The 16,277-nt window shown below is 52.3% G+C and overlaps 1 protein-coding gene across 8 annotated transcripts in view; it reads left to right on the top strand.

The window, feature by feature from the left end:
* Window positions 1–15,506, top strand: part of MPRIP (myosin phosphatase Rho interacting protein) — an 88,107-nt gene extending 72,601 nt beyond the window's left edge. For 5 of the 8 annotated variants that reach the window (XM_082314361.1, XM_082314364.1, XM_082314365.1 and 2 more), the window contains 8 exons: window positions 926–1,073; window positions 1,670–1,787; window positions 2,532–2,691; window positions 2,832–2,951; window positions 3,461–3,547; window positions 4,215–4,377; window positions 4,830–4,915; window positions 9,025–15,506. In XM_082314361.1, coding sequence (XP_082170487.1) covers window positions 926–1,073; window positions 1,670–1,787; window positions 2,532–2,691; window positions 2,832–2,951; window positions 3,461–3,547; window positions 4,215–4,377; window positions 4,830–4,915; window positions 9,025–9,096 — 954 coding nt within the window. In that variant the 3' untranslated portion in view covers window positions 9,097–15,506. Of the gene's footprint in view, window positions 1–925; window positions 1,074–1,669; window positions 1,788–2,531; window positions 2,692–2,831; window positions 2,952–3,460; window positions 3,548–4,214; window positions 4,378–4,829; window positions 4,916–6,122; window positions 6,189–9,024 lie in introns of all 8 variants that reach the window. The other 3 variants (XM_082314362.1, XM_082314368.1, XM_082314363.1) reach the window with 2 other exon arrangements.
* The last annotated feature ends 771 nt before the right edge of the window (window positions 15,507–16,277 follow it).

The following is a 16,277-nucleotide window of genomic DNA, read 5'->3' on the forward strand; positions in this document are numbered from 1 at the left end:
AAATTTCCCGTGAAGTCCCAATGGCTCCCTCGGTGACAGTTCTCGCTTCCTGTGGAAAACGTGAGTGTGAGAAGAAATCTGTTGAAATCAGGAAATTAAGCCAGCCTGTAAAATTAAGAGGGAGAAAAGCCCAGCGTAGTGCTTTGCATCAGGGTTGCCCCTAGATGTCTGATAGGGCTTGTGCACCGCATCCCCAGCGCGTTCCCCGTCCCAGCTCATGGCTCGAGCCTGCCAGTGGCTTTGCTGTCCTGCCTCTGTCCTGCAGCCATGTGTCTGTCCAGGATCCGAATACGCTTGGCGGGGCAGCCAGGCTGGCGGCTGAACTGGGAACAGGCTTTTGCGTTTGTCTGGCTGCAGAGGCAGGAGCAGGGCCTGTGCCTGGGGCAGGACCAGGCTGGAATTCAGGATCTAACGGCTGGTGGCTCCTGAATCCCCAGAGCACTGCTCCCATGTCCTGGGCTAAGTTCACTCCTAGTAATTCAATTAGCAAATAATTGCCCATGCAGCATTTGAAACGATACTCAGTTGGGAATTAAGGTCCTGTTGCTGTCACGAGTCATTTGTTTTCCACCCCAGAGGTGGCCGCATAAAATCAGGCATCGCAAAAGAGAGCAGAAGGGGCACAGTAGGCTTTTTTTTGTTGTTTTTAACATATATTTGCATTCCCCAGTTGGGTCTGACACCAGACCTACCCTGTCCTTCCCGTTCACCAGAGCTGTCAGGGGTCGGGCGACTGCAGGACAAGCTCTGACCTTGCGAGGTCCATCCTCAGCCAGCTCCTCCACGGTTGGGGAGGGAGAAGCTCCCCATGATGGAGCGTGGGTGCCGGCCTACCCGCTGGCGTGCAGCTCCCGGCAGGCTCACCACAGCTGTGACACTGGCCCTGCGCTCCTGGGCCAACCTCTTCCCCTCGTCCCTTTTGCAGGCAACATGTGAAAGGGGCTTTGCAGCCATGGAGGAGACACACCAGAAGAAGATTGAGGACCTGCAGCGGCAGCACCAGCGGGAGCTGGAGAAGCTGCGGGAGGAGAAAGACCGCCTGCTGGCAGAAGAAACGGCTGCCACCATTTCAGGTATGGGGACACGCCAGAGGGTCCCCCGCAGTGGGGCAGCTCCGTGTTGATGGGGACATGGGGATAGCGTTTGCTCCGGTGTGGAGGAGCAGAGCGTGGGGTGGGATGAGGGCTGGGTGGGGATCACAGAGAGATGGGGAGAGGCTGGTGGGACATACGTTTTGAGTGGAGGCCCATCTCCTGGTCCTTCTCCAGGCTTGCTGTTAACATGGTCTGATCCGTTTTCCATTCCATCTCAGAAAGGCGTTAGTCATTCCTGGGATTAATCTATTGCTGATTCCACACTGAATTCATTCTTCAGTGCCCTAGGGAGTTTTAAAGTGCTGGAACCCAGGGTCTCTGCATTAGGAGTCCCACAGTCCAGGAAACAACATATGAATTGGACAATCGTTTGGACTTTATTAAAAAGTGGGATTTGCAGAAGCCCCTTTGCTGCTTTGCAGCCAGGGGCACAGACTGAAGGGGCCATGAAGCAGTGGGAGGTTCGCTGGGATGACTCGGTTTTTGTTCTTTTAAAAAACAAACAAACAAAAACTCAAAAAAAAGGCGCTTGGGTGGAGTGGTGCTGGGTACTAACGCTGTGCTTTCCCACACAGCCATCGAAGCCATGAAGAACGCACACCGGGAAGAGCTGGAGCGAGAGCTGGAGAAGTCCCAGCGCTCCCAGATCAGCAGTGTCAATGCGGACATCGAGGCCCTACGAAGGCAATACCTGTAAGACTGTCGTCATCCTCTGTCTGTTGCTGTGTCTCGCAGGGAGATTACACGTGTGGGAGACCCCTTTCCCCTCTTTGATTTCAGCAATGAGTTAGGGGCAGACCTGTTGTCACAAGGACCTCTTCCCTTGGTCCTGACCCAGCTGCACCCATCGGAGGCTCTTGGTTGCCTGTAATCTTTCAGGCTCCAGGTCAATGTCCCCACAGTACCCAAATTCAGCTGCTTTATGGTCACCAGAAGTAGCAGATGTGCAGACATGGTGCTGCTTTTCATGCAGCTGCAGTGGGAGGGTTGCTCAACCAAATCTAATGAGGCAAGGAGAAAGCACTTAGCTTTTTGTGGCAAAGCTGTCCTCATGTGGGAGCCGAGCAAAACAGCCAAGCAGCTTTATTAACCTTGATGCATCTACATAAGACATGTGTGGGTGTGCAAATGCACCCAGTCCCAAGTCCTCAGAGCAAACTTGATAGATCTCAGCTCAACTTTTGGAAACTTGAGGAAGGCCAGCCATTTAACCTCCTAGAGAAAGACCTCCCATCCGTTTTGGTGCCCAAGCACTGTGGTGAGGGGGGAAGGAAGGGTTGGCTCCCTCTGGGCTTGAGGATTTTCCCAAATGCAAGTCCTCCTCCTTAGTGCTTAGATCCCTGTTGGAATGTCCTGGGTTGGCACGGGGCGCTGGAGGAAGGGTGGGCATGGGTGGGTATGTGTGGGGAGGGCACTACCTGGCATGTGTTTTGCCAGGGAGGAGCTGCAGTCGGTGCAGCGGGAGCTGGAGGTGCTTTCGGAGCAGTATTCGCAGAAGTGTTTGGAGAACGCCCACCTGGCGCAGGCGCTGGAGGCTGAGAGGCAGGCCCTCCGACAGTGCCAGCGGGAGAACCAGGAGCTCAACGCCCACAACCAGGTGAGGGTCCCCACTGTGCCCGGGGCAGCTGGCGCGGGCAGGGTGTGACAGGCGAACCGCCCGACGGGCAGCGCGGTGGGCTCTGTGCTGAGCTGTGGCCATGCTTCCCCTTTCCACAATGGCTCTCCTCTTCTTCCCAGGAGCTGAATAACCGCCTGGCTGCGGAGATCACGCGATTGCGGACACTGCTGACCGGGGAGGGCGGGGGAGAGGCTGCTGGATCGCCTCTCACGCAGGGCAAGGACGCCTACGAGCTGGAGGTGAGCTCTGCCGCTGCTGCGCCGAAGGGGCAGCATTGGCGGGCACGAGAGCCTGTGGACCCCCAGGACAGTGCTGTGGCCATCCATCCTTCCGCACGTTGGGTCTGCGCGGTCGGTTGGCACCGTGCAGCGGGGCTGCAATGGGTCCAGGAGCTCTTGGAGTCCTAATCTTCCCTTCTCACCATGTCAAGCCGGACACCCACTTCTCCAGCCCTGCTTGTCTTCTGGGATTCAGTCCGCACAAAGCAGTGGGGACTAACAGAAACCGAGGGGTGTGCAGGAAGCACATCAACAGTGCGAGCTTGGGCAAGTTCCCAAGAGACCCAGGAGTAATATTCTTGCGTGAACCAGAAGACGGGTGAACCAGCAGCTTTCTGGTGCTGGTGTGGAGCAGGCGCAGGGCTGAGCCTCCAGCCCTGGCTCGGTTGTCACTGGGCACAGCGGGCAAGCATCTTTGGATCGCGCTGCGTCTGCTCGGGTGCAAACATGTGCTGCTTTTGTTCCCACAGGTCCTGCTGCGGGTCAAAGAATCAGAAATCCAGTACCTGAAGCAGGAGATCAGCTCTCTCAAAGACGAGCTGCAGACAGCACTGAGGGTAATGCCCAGGGACATTTCTGCAAATCTTCTTACAGGCTGTGCTCTGCTCCTCTGTGTGTGTGTGCTTAGATTTCAGCTCACTTATCCCCAGATTTGAAACAATATTTCATTTTTCCCTGAATTGAATACCCATTTTGGTGTCATCAGTAAAGCACTCCACAACTGTATCAGCTCAGCACTTAATTGCTTCTCCCTTTTGGGAAAACATCCCCTTCAGTGTTTTTCCCTGTTTTGTGTCACATCAGATCAGATTTGAAATGGCAAAAGTAATCAGTGTAAGAGATCTGCCCAGCATCGGATCTGGTTTGCTCTGGATGGCCTCTTTGCCAAGGCCATTTCTGGGAATTCTGCTTGAATTCCATGTCTTTGCTAAAATTAAAACCCACAAACAAGTAGTTCTGTAATGAAGGGGCCCGTGTGCATGGGCAGTGCTGCATGCTCGCTGCTGGGCTCGCAGCTTTCTGCCTATCTCAAGTCCCGTACCGCTGTTAGATGTGGCTTCGAGAGCGTGTGTGAAATGTGTGCGTTGCCCTGGCTGAGCATTTCTCCCTTCTGCCGGCTCTTCTTCCGTCGGTGTTTGCCAATCTCCTCTTCAGTGCATTCATAGACCCCTCGGCTCCAGCTGTCTGTCTGACTCCGTTGGGTTGTTCTTGTTCCTTTGCCAGGATAAGAAATATGCCAGCGACAAGTACAAAGACATCTACACGGAGCTGAGCATCGTGAAGGCCAAGGCAGACTGTGATATCAGCAGGTTGAAAGAGCAGCTGAAAGCAGCCACAGAAGCTCAGGGAGAGAAATCCCCTGTGAACACCACTGTATCGGGATATGGTCAGTCCTCCTCCAGCAGCTCTAAGCAATCGTGGGTTTCCTGAGCTAACACATGCATCCTGGCATACAAGCCCTTGTGCAGTAACGGGTCTGAGTGGTGCTTTTTTGCCATTTCATGCTGCTTCCCACCTCTGCTCCTTGCAGACAGTCTCACCGGAGCTGTCAGGGACCAAGCGGACCTGAATTGCCCTCCTGTGGCAGTTCCTCCTTCCAGCCCCATGGATGGGAAGCTGGTGGGCTTTGAAAGCCTTCTGGCATTTTGCATTGGGAAAACCTCACGCTACATGCAGTGTAGGGGAGCGGAGACCCCCAAGAGTCCCCTCTGCAGCACTGCTTGAGTTGGGCTCATCGGGGCACTTGCCTGGGCTGGGAGGGCAGAACAGCCCCAGCCCTGCTCCGTGCAGGATGTCCATGGGCACAATGCTAATGCTGTTTCTTTTGCTTCTCCCCAGATATTATGAAATCAAAAAGCAACCCTGATTTCTTGAAGAAAGACAGATCCAGTGTTAGCCGGCAACTAAGGAATATCAGGTCAAAGGTGAGCTCAGATCTCCTTCCCCTGTGATGAAAATGCCCAGAGTTACTCTCCAGTGGGGTCCCAGGTGGGAAGAAATGGGTAGGGGAAGAAAGCTGAGAATTTCCAATCACTAGTGCTAGCCTGGATGGCGCTGGGGAGAAAAGCTTTCGACTGTGAAATGGCTGGCTGTGCAGCCAGGCAGGGCCCGCTCCCTCCGCGGTGCCGGGAAGGGCACACACGCTCCTGACCCTGCTGAGATCAAGGCATGAAGCTGCCTCCCTGCTTGGAAAAAAGGTTGAAGTTCACCCTGTTCTTTGGTCTTTCACAGGAGGACTCTCCCAGTATTTGCTCCCCGTTCCCAGTTGCAATTTAGGTGGTGTCAATAGGTGGAAATGTGCACATCATTTTAGGTTTTACAGTGTTCATCACTGCAAGATATTTGGTCTTTATATGGAACAATGATGCCTTGGTCCTGGGAATATTTAACACATGCTTTGCTTGTGGGTTAACATGGTGCAGATGGCCCTGTGTTTCTCCGGCCGTTCTGTACTTGCTGTTGGTCCCAAAGCCCAGCGATGCTGTGCCAAGCTCGCCTGCTTGGCCTGCTGACAGCCAGAGTTATATCATGTTACACACTGGCTGTTGCCGTGGGACCACAGGGGTAAAAAGGGCAAATAAAGACGCTCAGAAGTCATCATTAAACATAGGTCAGTTGGAAAGAAGCAAAGGGCATGGGCAAAACTTGCTTTGCCTCTCACCACTGGATACCTGGTGTCTCATGCTGATGTTTGAAGTGGTTGGGACCTTGGGCAGAGTGAGAAGCTGGGCAGGCAAAAGGCTTCTAGCTCAGTGCCCATGCTGGGGAAACGGTCACCACCCGAGCTCTGCAAGCGGCAGGTCATCAGCTTGGGGTGTCTGCGCTGCACCGAGTAAATACAGAGAGCGTCTCTGCGCATTTCAGGGGCAGCCCAGACCTGCTGGGCCAGGCCTGATGTTGGGTTTCCCTTCACCACTTCAACTTAGACCACTTATCTTGTGGTTCCCTGTGTGTGTTGCTTGGTGGGGGAAGGAGGAGAGGAGAGCAAGCATGGGCTCTGCCTGGGTGCGCTGCCTGCTCGCATCGCTGCCGAGGCGGGGGGGCTGGGGCTGCGCGAACGCCAATGCATTTAGGATTTATGAGCTTCTTGTTTTGTTTTGTTTTTCTTTATTTTGCTTTTTCCTTCAACAGTCCGTTATTGAGCAGGTCTCATGGGATAACTGAAATGAACACGAGTCCAGGTTCCCTGCCACGTAGGTAAACAAACCGGCACCCACCAAGCAACGCAGCTGCCCACTGGAGCGGCCCACTTTTGCATGCACTGCTCACACCTCCATGGCAAATGAGAGCCCTTCTTCTCTTAATGACCGTTTATTTATGGCTAATTATTTTACTGTGGGAGGGGAAGGGGAGGGGAGAAGTCAGCAGACCCAAGACTCGTATGAAATGCAGTCTCTGTGGCTCTTCCCTGGGGAATATGGCTTTCTCGTCTTCCTGCTGCTCCCACACTCGCCAACACAGCTAAGCATCACAGAGAGGATTTGGACACGGTGGGGCACATTTTCCTGTTTGCTGTGTTGGGAGTGTGGGACATCGAGTGTGCATGCTTGAATGACTCTGCATGCCTCAGACTAAACTTCAGCAACATCCAGGTCTTGTAGGAAAAATAGCTGTTTGCTGTTAGCCAGGTGGAGGAGTGGGTCAGTGATGCCTATAAACGCATTTCCCACAAAGGCCTGTATCATGTAAAATGGTGGCCCCCGTCTCAGCTGCAGAGGGTATGTCCTGAGCTGCCCTCAATTTCCTTTACCCGTAATTGCTGCTTCTTTAGGTTGATCTGTGCCTGAGTGTAAGAGTCCTCCTTGCCCAGTAACCTCCTCCTGCTCTCCCGGCTTCCTCCAGCTCCCCGCTGTCCACCCCGCTGCTCCATCCCTTGGCACTGCGCCTCCGTCCCACACACCGGCCTGAGGCTTCCGGGCTCATCCAGCAAAAAGAGGGAGTTGATGAGAAATGAGGCCGATCCTAATGACCCAAATATCTTGAGGAACTGGAGCAATAGTTAACTTACTGGCCCATGGTAAAGACTGAGGCTAGAGCACCTGCGGAGGGAGGTTAGAGAAGGGAGGGGAGCTCCCCAGCATGGTGGCAGAGGGGTGGCTGGACAGCCCCAGGAATTCTGATGGAGGATCCCTTTATCACAGATTTCATCCTACATTAGTCTCCCTTCATCAGGCTCCCGTCATCAGCAACTCAAATGCGTTGTGAGACTGCCGAAGGGGTGAATTTGCTGGAATTTGTACCATCAGGCAGAACAGTCTAATGTTTTTTGTTGTCTCCTTCCATCTAATGAGAAATCAGATGTACAAACTGGAACGCATGGGTTGCTGCCTATTTAAAGAGGCCCAAAGTAAACTTCCTTTAGGAAGTGTGTGCTCAGAGACTCGCATCCCAAGAGACTCTGCTGCCCGTTGAAAAGAAAGCATGTGGCATTTGTAAATTCAAACCAGTCCATTTTAGTGCTTTCATTTCCACGCTGCTTCCCAAAGCTGTTCTGTATTTGTGGGCCTGTGGGAGGAGAAACATTTAAAGAAATACAGTAACCATGGGAATCTGCACAGCCTCCGGGCAAGTTTATCATGGAGTCCTGCCTTGATAAACACACGTTAAAGAAAACCCAGCCCAAAAGTCTAACCTGCTGCTATGATTGTGCAGTCCTCTGGCACCACAGTCAGGGAAGTAAAAGCAAAAGGGGAGATGGCTGCCCGTTAATAGAAGGGGCTTTGTGGACAGGTCTGTGCCTTTTGAAGCTGTCACGTCTTGGTCTGTAAAGCAAATAGTGTTACAGCTGCAGAGTGAATTCCTTGCAGGTTGCAAGGAATCAGCTTGCAAGCAGCAGTTACCTGCAGGGTGCATGCATGCAGCTGTCTGTCCCAGAGCAGGTGCAGCCCAGCAATGAAAGCCTTTCCAGCGCGTAGGGGCAGAGCCGTTGCTCTGGTTAGGGAGCTGGTTAGCTCTGGTTAGTTAGCTGGTTAGTTAGCTGGTTAGTTAGAGGTTAGCTCTGGCTGTTGGTTAGGGAGAAGTCTGTGCCTCCTCAGCAGCAGCAAGCAGGAAAAACTCACTGGTGCTCTGCTCCCTGAAGCTCTTATGCCACGGTTTCGGGGCTGCAGGAAGGAGGGAAAGCTGGCTTTAGGTTTGTGTGTCTCCTCAGGCTAGTTTCAGGTTAAAGCTGTCTTACAGGGGGCAAGCAATTTGCTTCTGGGTTTCTACCCCTCACATTGCTGTTTTTCTGGGTCCCCACACATAGGCAAGGGTAGAATTCACAAATCCAAATGCCGAGGGCTAGTGAGGTGGGCTTTTCTGTTGGCTAGCTGAGTGTTGTGCCTTGAAATCTGGATGCTGCATCTGAATTGGATCAGCCATCAGATCCAGCTAAACCTGAAGCAAGCATTTAGCAAGTCCTCTCTCTAACCCTGTGCAGTAGAAGCAGCTTTGGCTTGGGAGAGCCCCCAGGCTGGGGTTAGAGAAAGGGTGGGATTGTCACTAGCAACAAAAATGCAGTTTCCAGGGCTGCTTGAGCAAAGCCTGCACATGGACCGGAGCCAGAACGGTCCCAGACGGACGCATGTTCAGTCGGTGCTGCAGTGGCGCAGGCAGGCGGGGAGGACCGGCGTGCAGGTCCTGCTCAGCAGCCCAGTGCTTTAGCATAGCAGATCCGAGCTGGCCTGCCCAGGGCTCACGCAGTGCCGGAGCTCTGCTGAAATTGCCCCAGCTGCCACTGCACTGCAGGCTCCAGGGGTCATTTTCCAAGTCAAGCTAATCCCGCTTGCAGCATGGTGTGCCTCTCATTTGCTTCTGGTACGTCGCCTGGTTTGTTTGCAATCTCACCCTCTCTCTAGGTGCCATTCACCAGTAACCGCCCTCCATAACCGTGTGTTTTCTCTTAGCATGTCCCACTAATCTCTCCACCAAGGAGGCCATTCTCCTGCTGCCCACGCCTCCTTTGCCTGAGCATCGCACCCTTTCTGTGTGCCAGATGCCCACCGCCGCTGCCTCCCACCCGTGTCCGACGCTATCTGTCTTTTGTCTCTCCCAGAGTCTGAAGGAAGGCCTGACTGTGCAAGAACGCCTGAAGCTTTTTGAATCCAGGGACTTGAAGAAAGACTAGTTCTCCCCGCTCCGCTTGACCACGCGCACCTCCCAGCTTGAGGCAGCACAGCACCAGCACCGTTTGTCTCTCGTTCCTTACGACTGTCCTTGCTGTCGTTTGTCTTGACGCCCCCGACGGGACCGGGCGCCGCGGTGGCGGTGCCCCCCGCCGCCCCCTCGCCTCCCCAGCACCTTTCCCTGCTTGTGAGACGCTCCAGAGACTCTGAGAGGGAAGGAAGGGATCGGGGTGGGGTTTTTTTTCCCCTCTCTTCGGCGCTTTGTAGGAGAATCCTTCCTTTACTGTAAACCATTACACTAAGTGTCAGTATTAAGGCTCAGTAGCCTGTTAATAAGCTAGCTCTGTCGTACCAACAGTTTTGGTATGCAAGCAGGGCCTGGGTGGTATCGGCCATACCTAGCTCTTACTGCTGTCAAGAGACCCAGTGCTCAGAGCACACCAGGAGCCTAATCTAACCATTGATCTCGATTGCATTACTTGCACCTACAAGGGGGGGAAGCCTGGGGGAAGCTGTCGGGGAGCGCAAGTCCATGCCGGCATATGGAGCCTGGAGGTACAACACTGACATCTCGCTGGAGAAGGATGCAAGAAATGATTTTCCTGCCCCGTGACTGTGCCGTATCCTGAATGTAGGCGATACCGAAGCCCGGCGAGCTTTGGTGGCTGCCCAGGTGGTTATGGATAGGGAGCTGCAGATACTCACGTGCACCATCGAGTCCGCCCCATCGGCGTGTCTTTGCCTCCTGTCTCGCTGGTGGTCAGACTCAGTGTTTTCGTGGGCTGAGCTGTAAGATCACTTTCTTGCCTCTGTTAGATCAAGCCCAGCACTCTCTTTTTTTGCTGTTACTCCCTTGCTCTCATTGAGTCCCGTGTATCCCAGGGTCTGTGCGCATGTGAAACTCCCTTTTCCTAGTCAAAGGAAAGTAGAGTAGAAAGTAGAGCCAATATTGACTGAAAATGCACAGTGCTCAATGCATATAATGCTCCTTTTTTATCAGCTTCTTAAATTCAACTCTTCTTGTCAGCAGGGCAGCTCCTGTTTTAATTCTTTAACCTTTTCCTGAAATAAAAATCTCAAAACCAGTATGTGCTTCAGACCTTCTCAGTCCTAATAGCTTTTGTACTTAAAGCATACAATTTAGCACCATGAGGCCGATAAAGGGATACAAACTAAAAGTGAGCTGAGGGAGCTGGTAGCACTAGAGGCAGCACACGGCCAGCTGAGCAGAGGCTGTCTTCCTAGAAGCCTATGCTGCTTTGTAGTATCAGGGCTGCCCCGGCATGGTGGCTTCATCCCAGGCTAACGAGAGCATTTCAGGATGCCACCTGTAAAGACCCCAGGTCCTGTCTCACCCATCGCCCTGGCTGGGAGCAGAGCTGAAGCAGTGCTGCGGCACATCATTGTCTTCCCGGCCCCGTTTAGCCACCAAGCAACCTGCAGCACGTCGGCCTGCGCCATTAAAAATACGCCCTAGCCTTCACGTGGAACAAAGCTTCCTCTTGTCTTTTGGTGCTTAACACGTGGTTGAAGCAGGGAGCTCTGTGTGCTTTCATGGCTGATTTTGAGTCTGTTAGGCGGGTGGTACAAGCACAGCCCTCAAAGTCTCGCTGCAGCTCTGGAGCGGTGAGCGCCATGGGGCTGGTGACAGCCATCTCCAGTCCTGCCACGTTGGACCACAGCGGGCGCCGGAAAGTTCACCCTCATCCTCCCGCTCGGAGCAGCAAGTCTCTGTTTCGGCCACCAGACCCTCAGCAGGAGATGGCGTCATCTGACTGCGGCGTGAATCAGGCTGTCGTCCAGCTTTTGTGGCCTTGCCGTGTCCAAGCACTCGGCTAGACACCTCCTGGGGCCCTCACGGCAGCGCATGGCAGCCATCCGGTCCTGCCTGTAGGAGCCCCACTTGTCCCCGGCCAAGATGCCAGCGCCGTGCAGCAAGCAGAGCACGTACGGGGATGCTCTCCTGCTGCGATGCTCTGTAATCTGTGCCTGGGTGTACATGGAAGTCCTGGAGATAGGAGCAGGTAGGAAAGACGCTCAACCACTTGGATACAAAGGTTTTTCCCTTGTCAGCAGGCACGTGCTCTCTAAAATGTTTTGATGTGCCCTAATGTGAGCTCACTAGCACTTTCCGTAATCTGAGCATTGGAGGACCCGGGGTCTTCCCAGCCATGACCCACCTGGTCTACCTCTCTGATCAGCCGTCAGCCACTTCCAGGGGTCTCAGTGCTGCTCCTCGCGTTGTGTTTGCTGTCACCCATCAGTCAGCAGCTGCCTTAGTCCTCCTCCCATCCCACTGTGGAGGAATGTGGCCTGCGCGCCCAAAGCTGCTCGCCGTCGGCTTCTCACTTGCGCGATGGGAGTCCAAACTGGGGAGCCCCAAAGTGGAAATGAGCACCTTAGCGCTGTCCTGAGGCTGTGGAAATAACTGCTCTCACCGTGCTGAGCTAGCTAATGACCACCTAAAGCATAGGCTGGTGTCGATAAACATATGGATATTGGTAATGCTTAGCAGTGGCTTTTTATAGCTGTGGCATGGGGGTCCAGCTTCCCTTCCAGCTGAGGAGATCCAGATGCAGCGTCCCTGTTGGTAGCTCTTCCCAAATTCAGCCTTCTCCAGGTCAAGTGCATGTGTGTTGTGCTTAGAAGTCCACTTCTGGAAGAAGAGAGTCCTTTGTCACTGGTCATGTGTGGCGTTTCTTTCTCTCTCCCTGCTGGCATCTTGGACTTGACTGAAGTGAGGGGTCTGGGTCTCTGGTATAACCTCAGAGTTGGGTGAAGGGTGCGTGTTCAGGTCCCCATGCTCACAGGAGCTTGGAACGTGACACTTCTGTAGCATCTACAAGCAGTTAAATGTGGTCTCAAGTTAAAGCAGGGACACCAACGCCTGCCAAGCAGAGCAGATTGCAAGACCAGCAGAGATGTCAGTGCTGTAGCCCAGGTTCCTCTAAATTTGGGCTATTACTTGGGTGGGAAGATGACTCCATCCACTGTGGTTTGTATATTGTATACGCCTTTCTGACCGTGTCAGATGGTCACCTGGCCCAGATGCCTGGCTTCATCCCATCCAAAGTCACCTCTCCAGCTCTCGGCAGGGATAACCTTTACACTTCATCCCTGGCTGCTCCGGGTCCATGGTGAGCTCTGCTCTCTGGCAGCTGTGATCTCCTGGCAGAGGCTTGGGACACAGCATTAGGACGGCATGTAGGCCTTGTCATTGTCATTGCTCTTCCCTTACAAGAGGTCACAAGCTCCAGGAGGACATCCTCCTCCTCCTCTTCTCTCAAGATACATGGTGGGACTTTGTCCTTTTAAGCCAATCGAGCAGCACATGCACGGATCTCCTTCTCGCCATGTGGACCCTGACCTTTCTTACGTCCCTTACCAAACCCTGCATTTTCTGTGCATGCTTCATTTGCTCGGGAGCACTTTAAGCATGAGGACTAGAATTTATGTGCCTTGCTATTTGCATTGGCACATTGGTGCTGTGGAGGACACAAGATGGGCCCTTTCTGATACAGGATCATGCCACCGAGCATCTTGAGGCTCCCATGGAGGGATGTTTTCTGCTGTACGCTTGCTCATACCAAGAAATCCTCTCTTGCAGCTTAGTGTCCTGCCTGGGACTAGATATTGAGCCTAGTCAGTAAGAGCACTTGATTTCTTTGCCTGTGCTCCTGCTTTGAGCCTTATTTCTTAACGCAGAGAACAGCTGGGTAAGTGGAGGGCACACGCAGAGCCATCAGTTGGGGATCACCCCCAGCTTTTGACTCAACATGTATAAATACATTACTATGATTTTTTTTTTTTTTTCTTTAAAAAAAAGGGGTGAGGATGGGCAGAAAGGCACCACAGTGTGTTGCAAAGGTGGCAGCACTTCGGTGGTGGATAGTGCAGGCAGGCAGAAGAAAGTGCAATAAAAAAATGCAGTGGCACAGGGAGCTGGGTACTGAAGCCAGGGAGGGTCCAGAGATGCATTTTCTGCTTGTGCTCTGGCCCTAAATTGCCCTGTGAAGAGAGATGGGGGGGAAATATTCTTATTTATACACATATGAAAATATACTGATGTTTAGTGGGGGGGAAGTCACCCAGGAACAGCTCTTGCTCCTTTCCTGTAGATACACTAAGCGAGGGATCATATATAACCCGCACCACTTGGGTCAATGTTCACCCAAGGCAACACACAGTGTTTTGCATCTCTCCAGTGAGGCACTGCCAGGGGATCCAGCAGGACTGAAGCTGGATTTTCTTCTCCTCTCTTTCCTCTAGTTTGTTTTTACCTTATTGTACAGAAAATGTCAGTCGTCGCATCACACCCCTGTTTTTTGGGGGTCCCTGAAACAGCTGTAAGATGATTTGAGTTGAGTTTTGCTAGGACTCCTGTATGAACAGGATCAGACCCAGGGATCAGCTGCTCAGAGATTTGCTATCGGGGAACTTTTATTTAATACATACTGGCCAGTTTCTCTGGACCTTCAAATAGCTGAGAAAAGCAAAACAGGCAGGTTTGCTGGGAAAAAAAAAACCTGGTACTAACAACAGGTGTAGCCGAAGTAAAATGTGTTGGGTGGCAGGAGGACAGCGGTGGGGAACACGGCGTGCGGGGGGACGGGTGGGACTGTTTAATAACCCAATCAATTAATCTCACTGCTGAACTTTGTGGGTTTAAAATATTTATCGCTAAGCAAAGGGGTCATTTGTGAACATGGTGGTGGTGGTGGTCTCATACGCTGTAGCTTGCAGGAGCAGCCATCGTCCACTGGGGAGTTAGGCTCCTTTGAAAATTAGAACAGAGAACCTGGCTCTGCGGTACCGAGGGTGCATCAGGGGCTGAGCAGTGGCCTCTTGGCACCATCAGGATAACTGCATCCCTTGGGGAGCACTTCACCAGGTGGGAATGCTGTATCCGACATCCTCCAGCGGTAGCTATGAGTTCGGGGGGTTCACAAAGAAAAGGAGGAGGAGGGAAGGCGGTGTGGTATGCAGACAGCTGTTCCGAACTGCTGCTGCCGGCTGTGGGTCTGCCAACTATCTAAGCATCTCTCCAAAGCAAGAGGCGGTACATTACCTGCCTTTACATTAGAGAAAGAGAGAGAACGTGCAGCACCAATAAACAGCCAAAACCTGAAAAATTTCTGCAGAGAGCAGTGCTTTAAAATAAGGGCAGGGAAAAGCCAGCTGGAAAGCTTTTTCCTGATAGCAATGGTCCTTAGTTATCCTATTGCTTCTTCTTGCTCCGGGCTTCATCCATCTTTCAAGATAAATCAGTAGCTATTTAAATTAGAAAGTGTGTGGAGGGGGGGGAAAAAGCACGGGGAGGAGAGGGTGAGCTCCCCACTTGCGCTGGAGGCTCTCAGGGTCCGTCTGTATCGTCCCGCTGCCCAGCGCGGTACCTGGGCATCACCTCGTGCCGTGGTCCAGGCGCCTGCTGCGCGCGGCGGGGCGAGGCCTGGGAGGGATCCTGCTTCAGACGCTCGCCAGGGCACCCTCCGCACACGGCGTAACACGCAAAACGCAAGCCGCTGCGTTTTACACAGTTCTACACTAGTGATAGTACTGAAATGTGAGGTCTAGGAAAAGTCAAGTGCAACGAAGGTGCAGACACAGACACCTTCTAATTGGCTCCAAGTAATTTTTTTCCTGCATAAAATTTTCCTACGATTTGCACCATCTCCCCTGAAACAGACTGAATCCTTCTTTAAATGTGACTTTTTCTTTGCCCGCATATAAAAAAAGAAGCCAATTGTGTTCATTTGCTTCAAAACTAGAATTGTGTGCTGACTTGCAAACCAGAAAAGTCTTTTTTCCCCGCCCTGTAACAGAGGTGGACTGGACTGCGTTAATAGTGCTGCCCCCCAGCATTGTAAAATGTGTCACTTTTGTACCAGCTCTGTACTTGATTGCCCTTCCGCTAGACCTTTGCATTTTTTTCATGGTTCGGATACAGTACTTTGTTGTGAACACTTCAGCACATGCACGCTTGGTGTGGCTTGCCTTTCCTCTGTAATTTTTTCAATTTTTTTAAAAAAAAAAAAAGCTTTGTTAGTCTTCTCTTTTAAAAAAGTAATTTAAAACCTGTATAGTATTCAAAGCACGCAATGTAAATATTTATTACTCAGAAATTAGTGGAGGGTTCTCTTTTGTGACTAAGGTGTGGTTTTGATTTTTAAATCTTGTTCTAACACAGACATCCCACGGGCGGGTTGGGAGAGAAGCGCCGGGTGTAATGTGTCCAACCCACCCCATCTGCCCTGATAAACTGTTTTGTTTGGTTTTGATGACTGTTATAAATATCTTTTCAAACCTTTTCTGCTGACCTATACCTTTAGTTTTGAAGATGGCTGTCCAAATTGTGTACAGTCTGTTTGAGAACTGTAACCTTCCTGCGCTATAAACTTGGGTTTTTTTTCCATTCGGAGAACCGGTAATCTTGTATTTGGTAGCGGCGTTAACACCGCGCACGTGCAAACTGTTACCTATCGTTACACAGAGCAGCGGCAGCTACTCGGTGACGGAGCACACAGAGCTCTCCTTGCACAGGAGCTTAGGGTGTTGCAGTGAGCGCGGCGAGCCCCAGGTCTGTGAGGCACCGGCGTAACGCTGTAACTCGCTCGTGCAGCGCAGTCAAGATGCCCTTGGACTTTACAAGGGAAAGACAGACCCCGCTGGACAGACACACATCCTGCAGGGGCATGGACGTGCGCTGTAACTTACAGTACATAGCTGTTCAAACATAACTTTCAGTAGAACGTAGTTACTACTGAGTTGAACTTAGGTGATCCTGTAGTACAAACCGTTTCTTACAAGAGGATGCAAACGTACTGCTGCGGGAGCAGGGAGCAGGCTGGAAACCACGCAGGCGCCGGCCCCGGCGGTTCGCCCTGCCTCAGTCTGAGACCGCTAAAAGAAACCGAGGGTGTGGGATTTGCTGGCAGAAACCTGGTGAGCCAGACAAGGTGGTACCGACTGAACTAAGCCAGCTGGCCATGAACTCGTAAATGACGAGTGCAATTACAATTATTTTCTTCGTGCTTTCTTCACACACTGCCTGTGGGCAGGACTGACAAGAACGCTCACTCTTTGTTCTCAACTAGAGACAGCAAAGTATGTCGTAAAACACTAAAGACTATGGTAAGTAGGAAGCAGATACGAATGCGCAGTCTTTGACCCCTGTTCACCCTCC

This window comes from Platalea leucorodia, assembly GCF_965183815.1.
Source record: "Platalea leucorodia genome assembly, chromosome: 5".
Classification (NCBI taxonomy): domain Eukaryota; kingdom Metazoa; phylum Chordata; class Aves; order Pelecaniformes; family Threskiornithidae; genus Platalea; species Platalea leucorodia.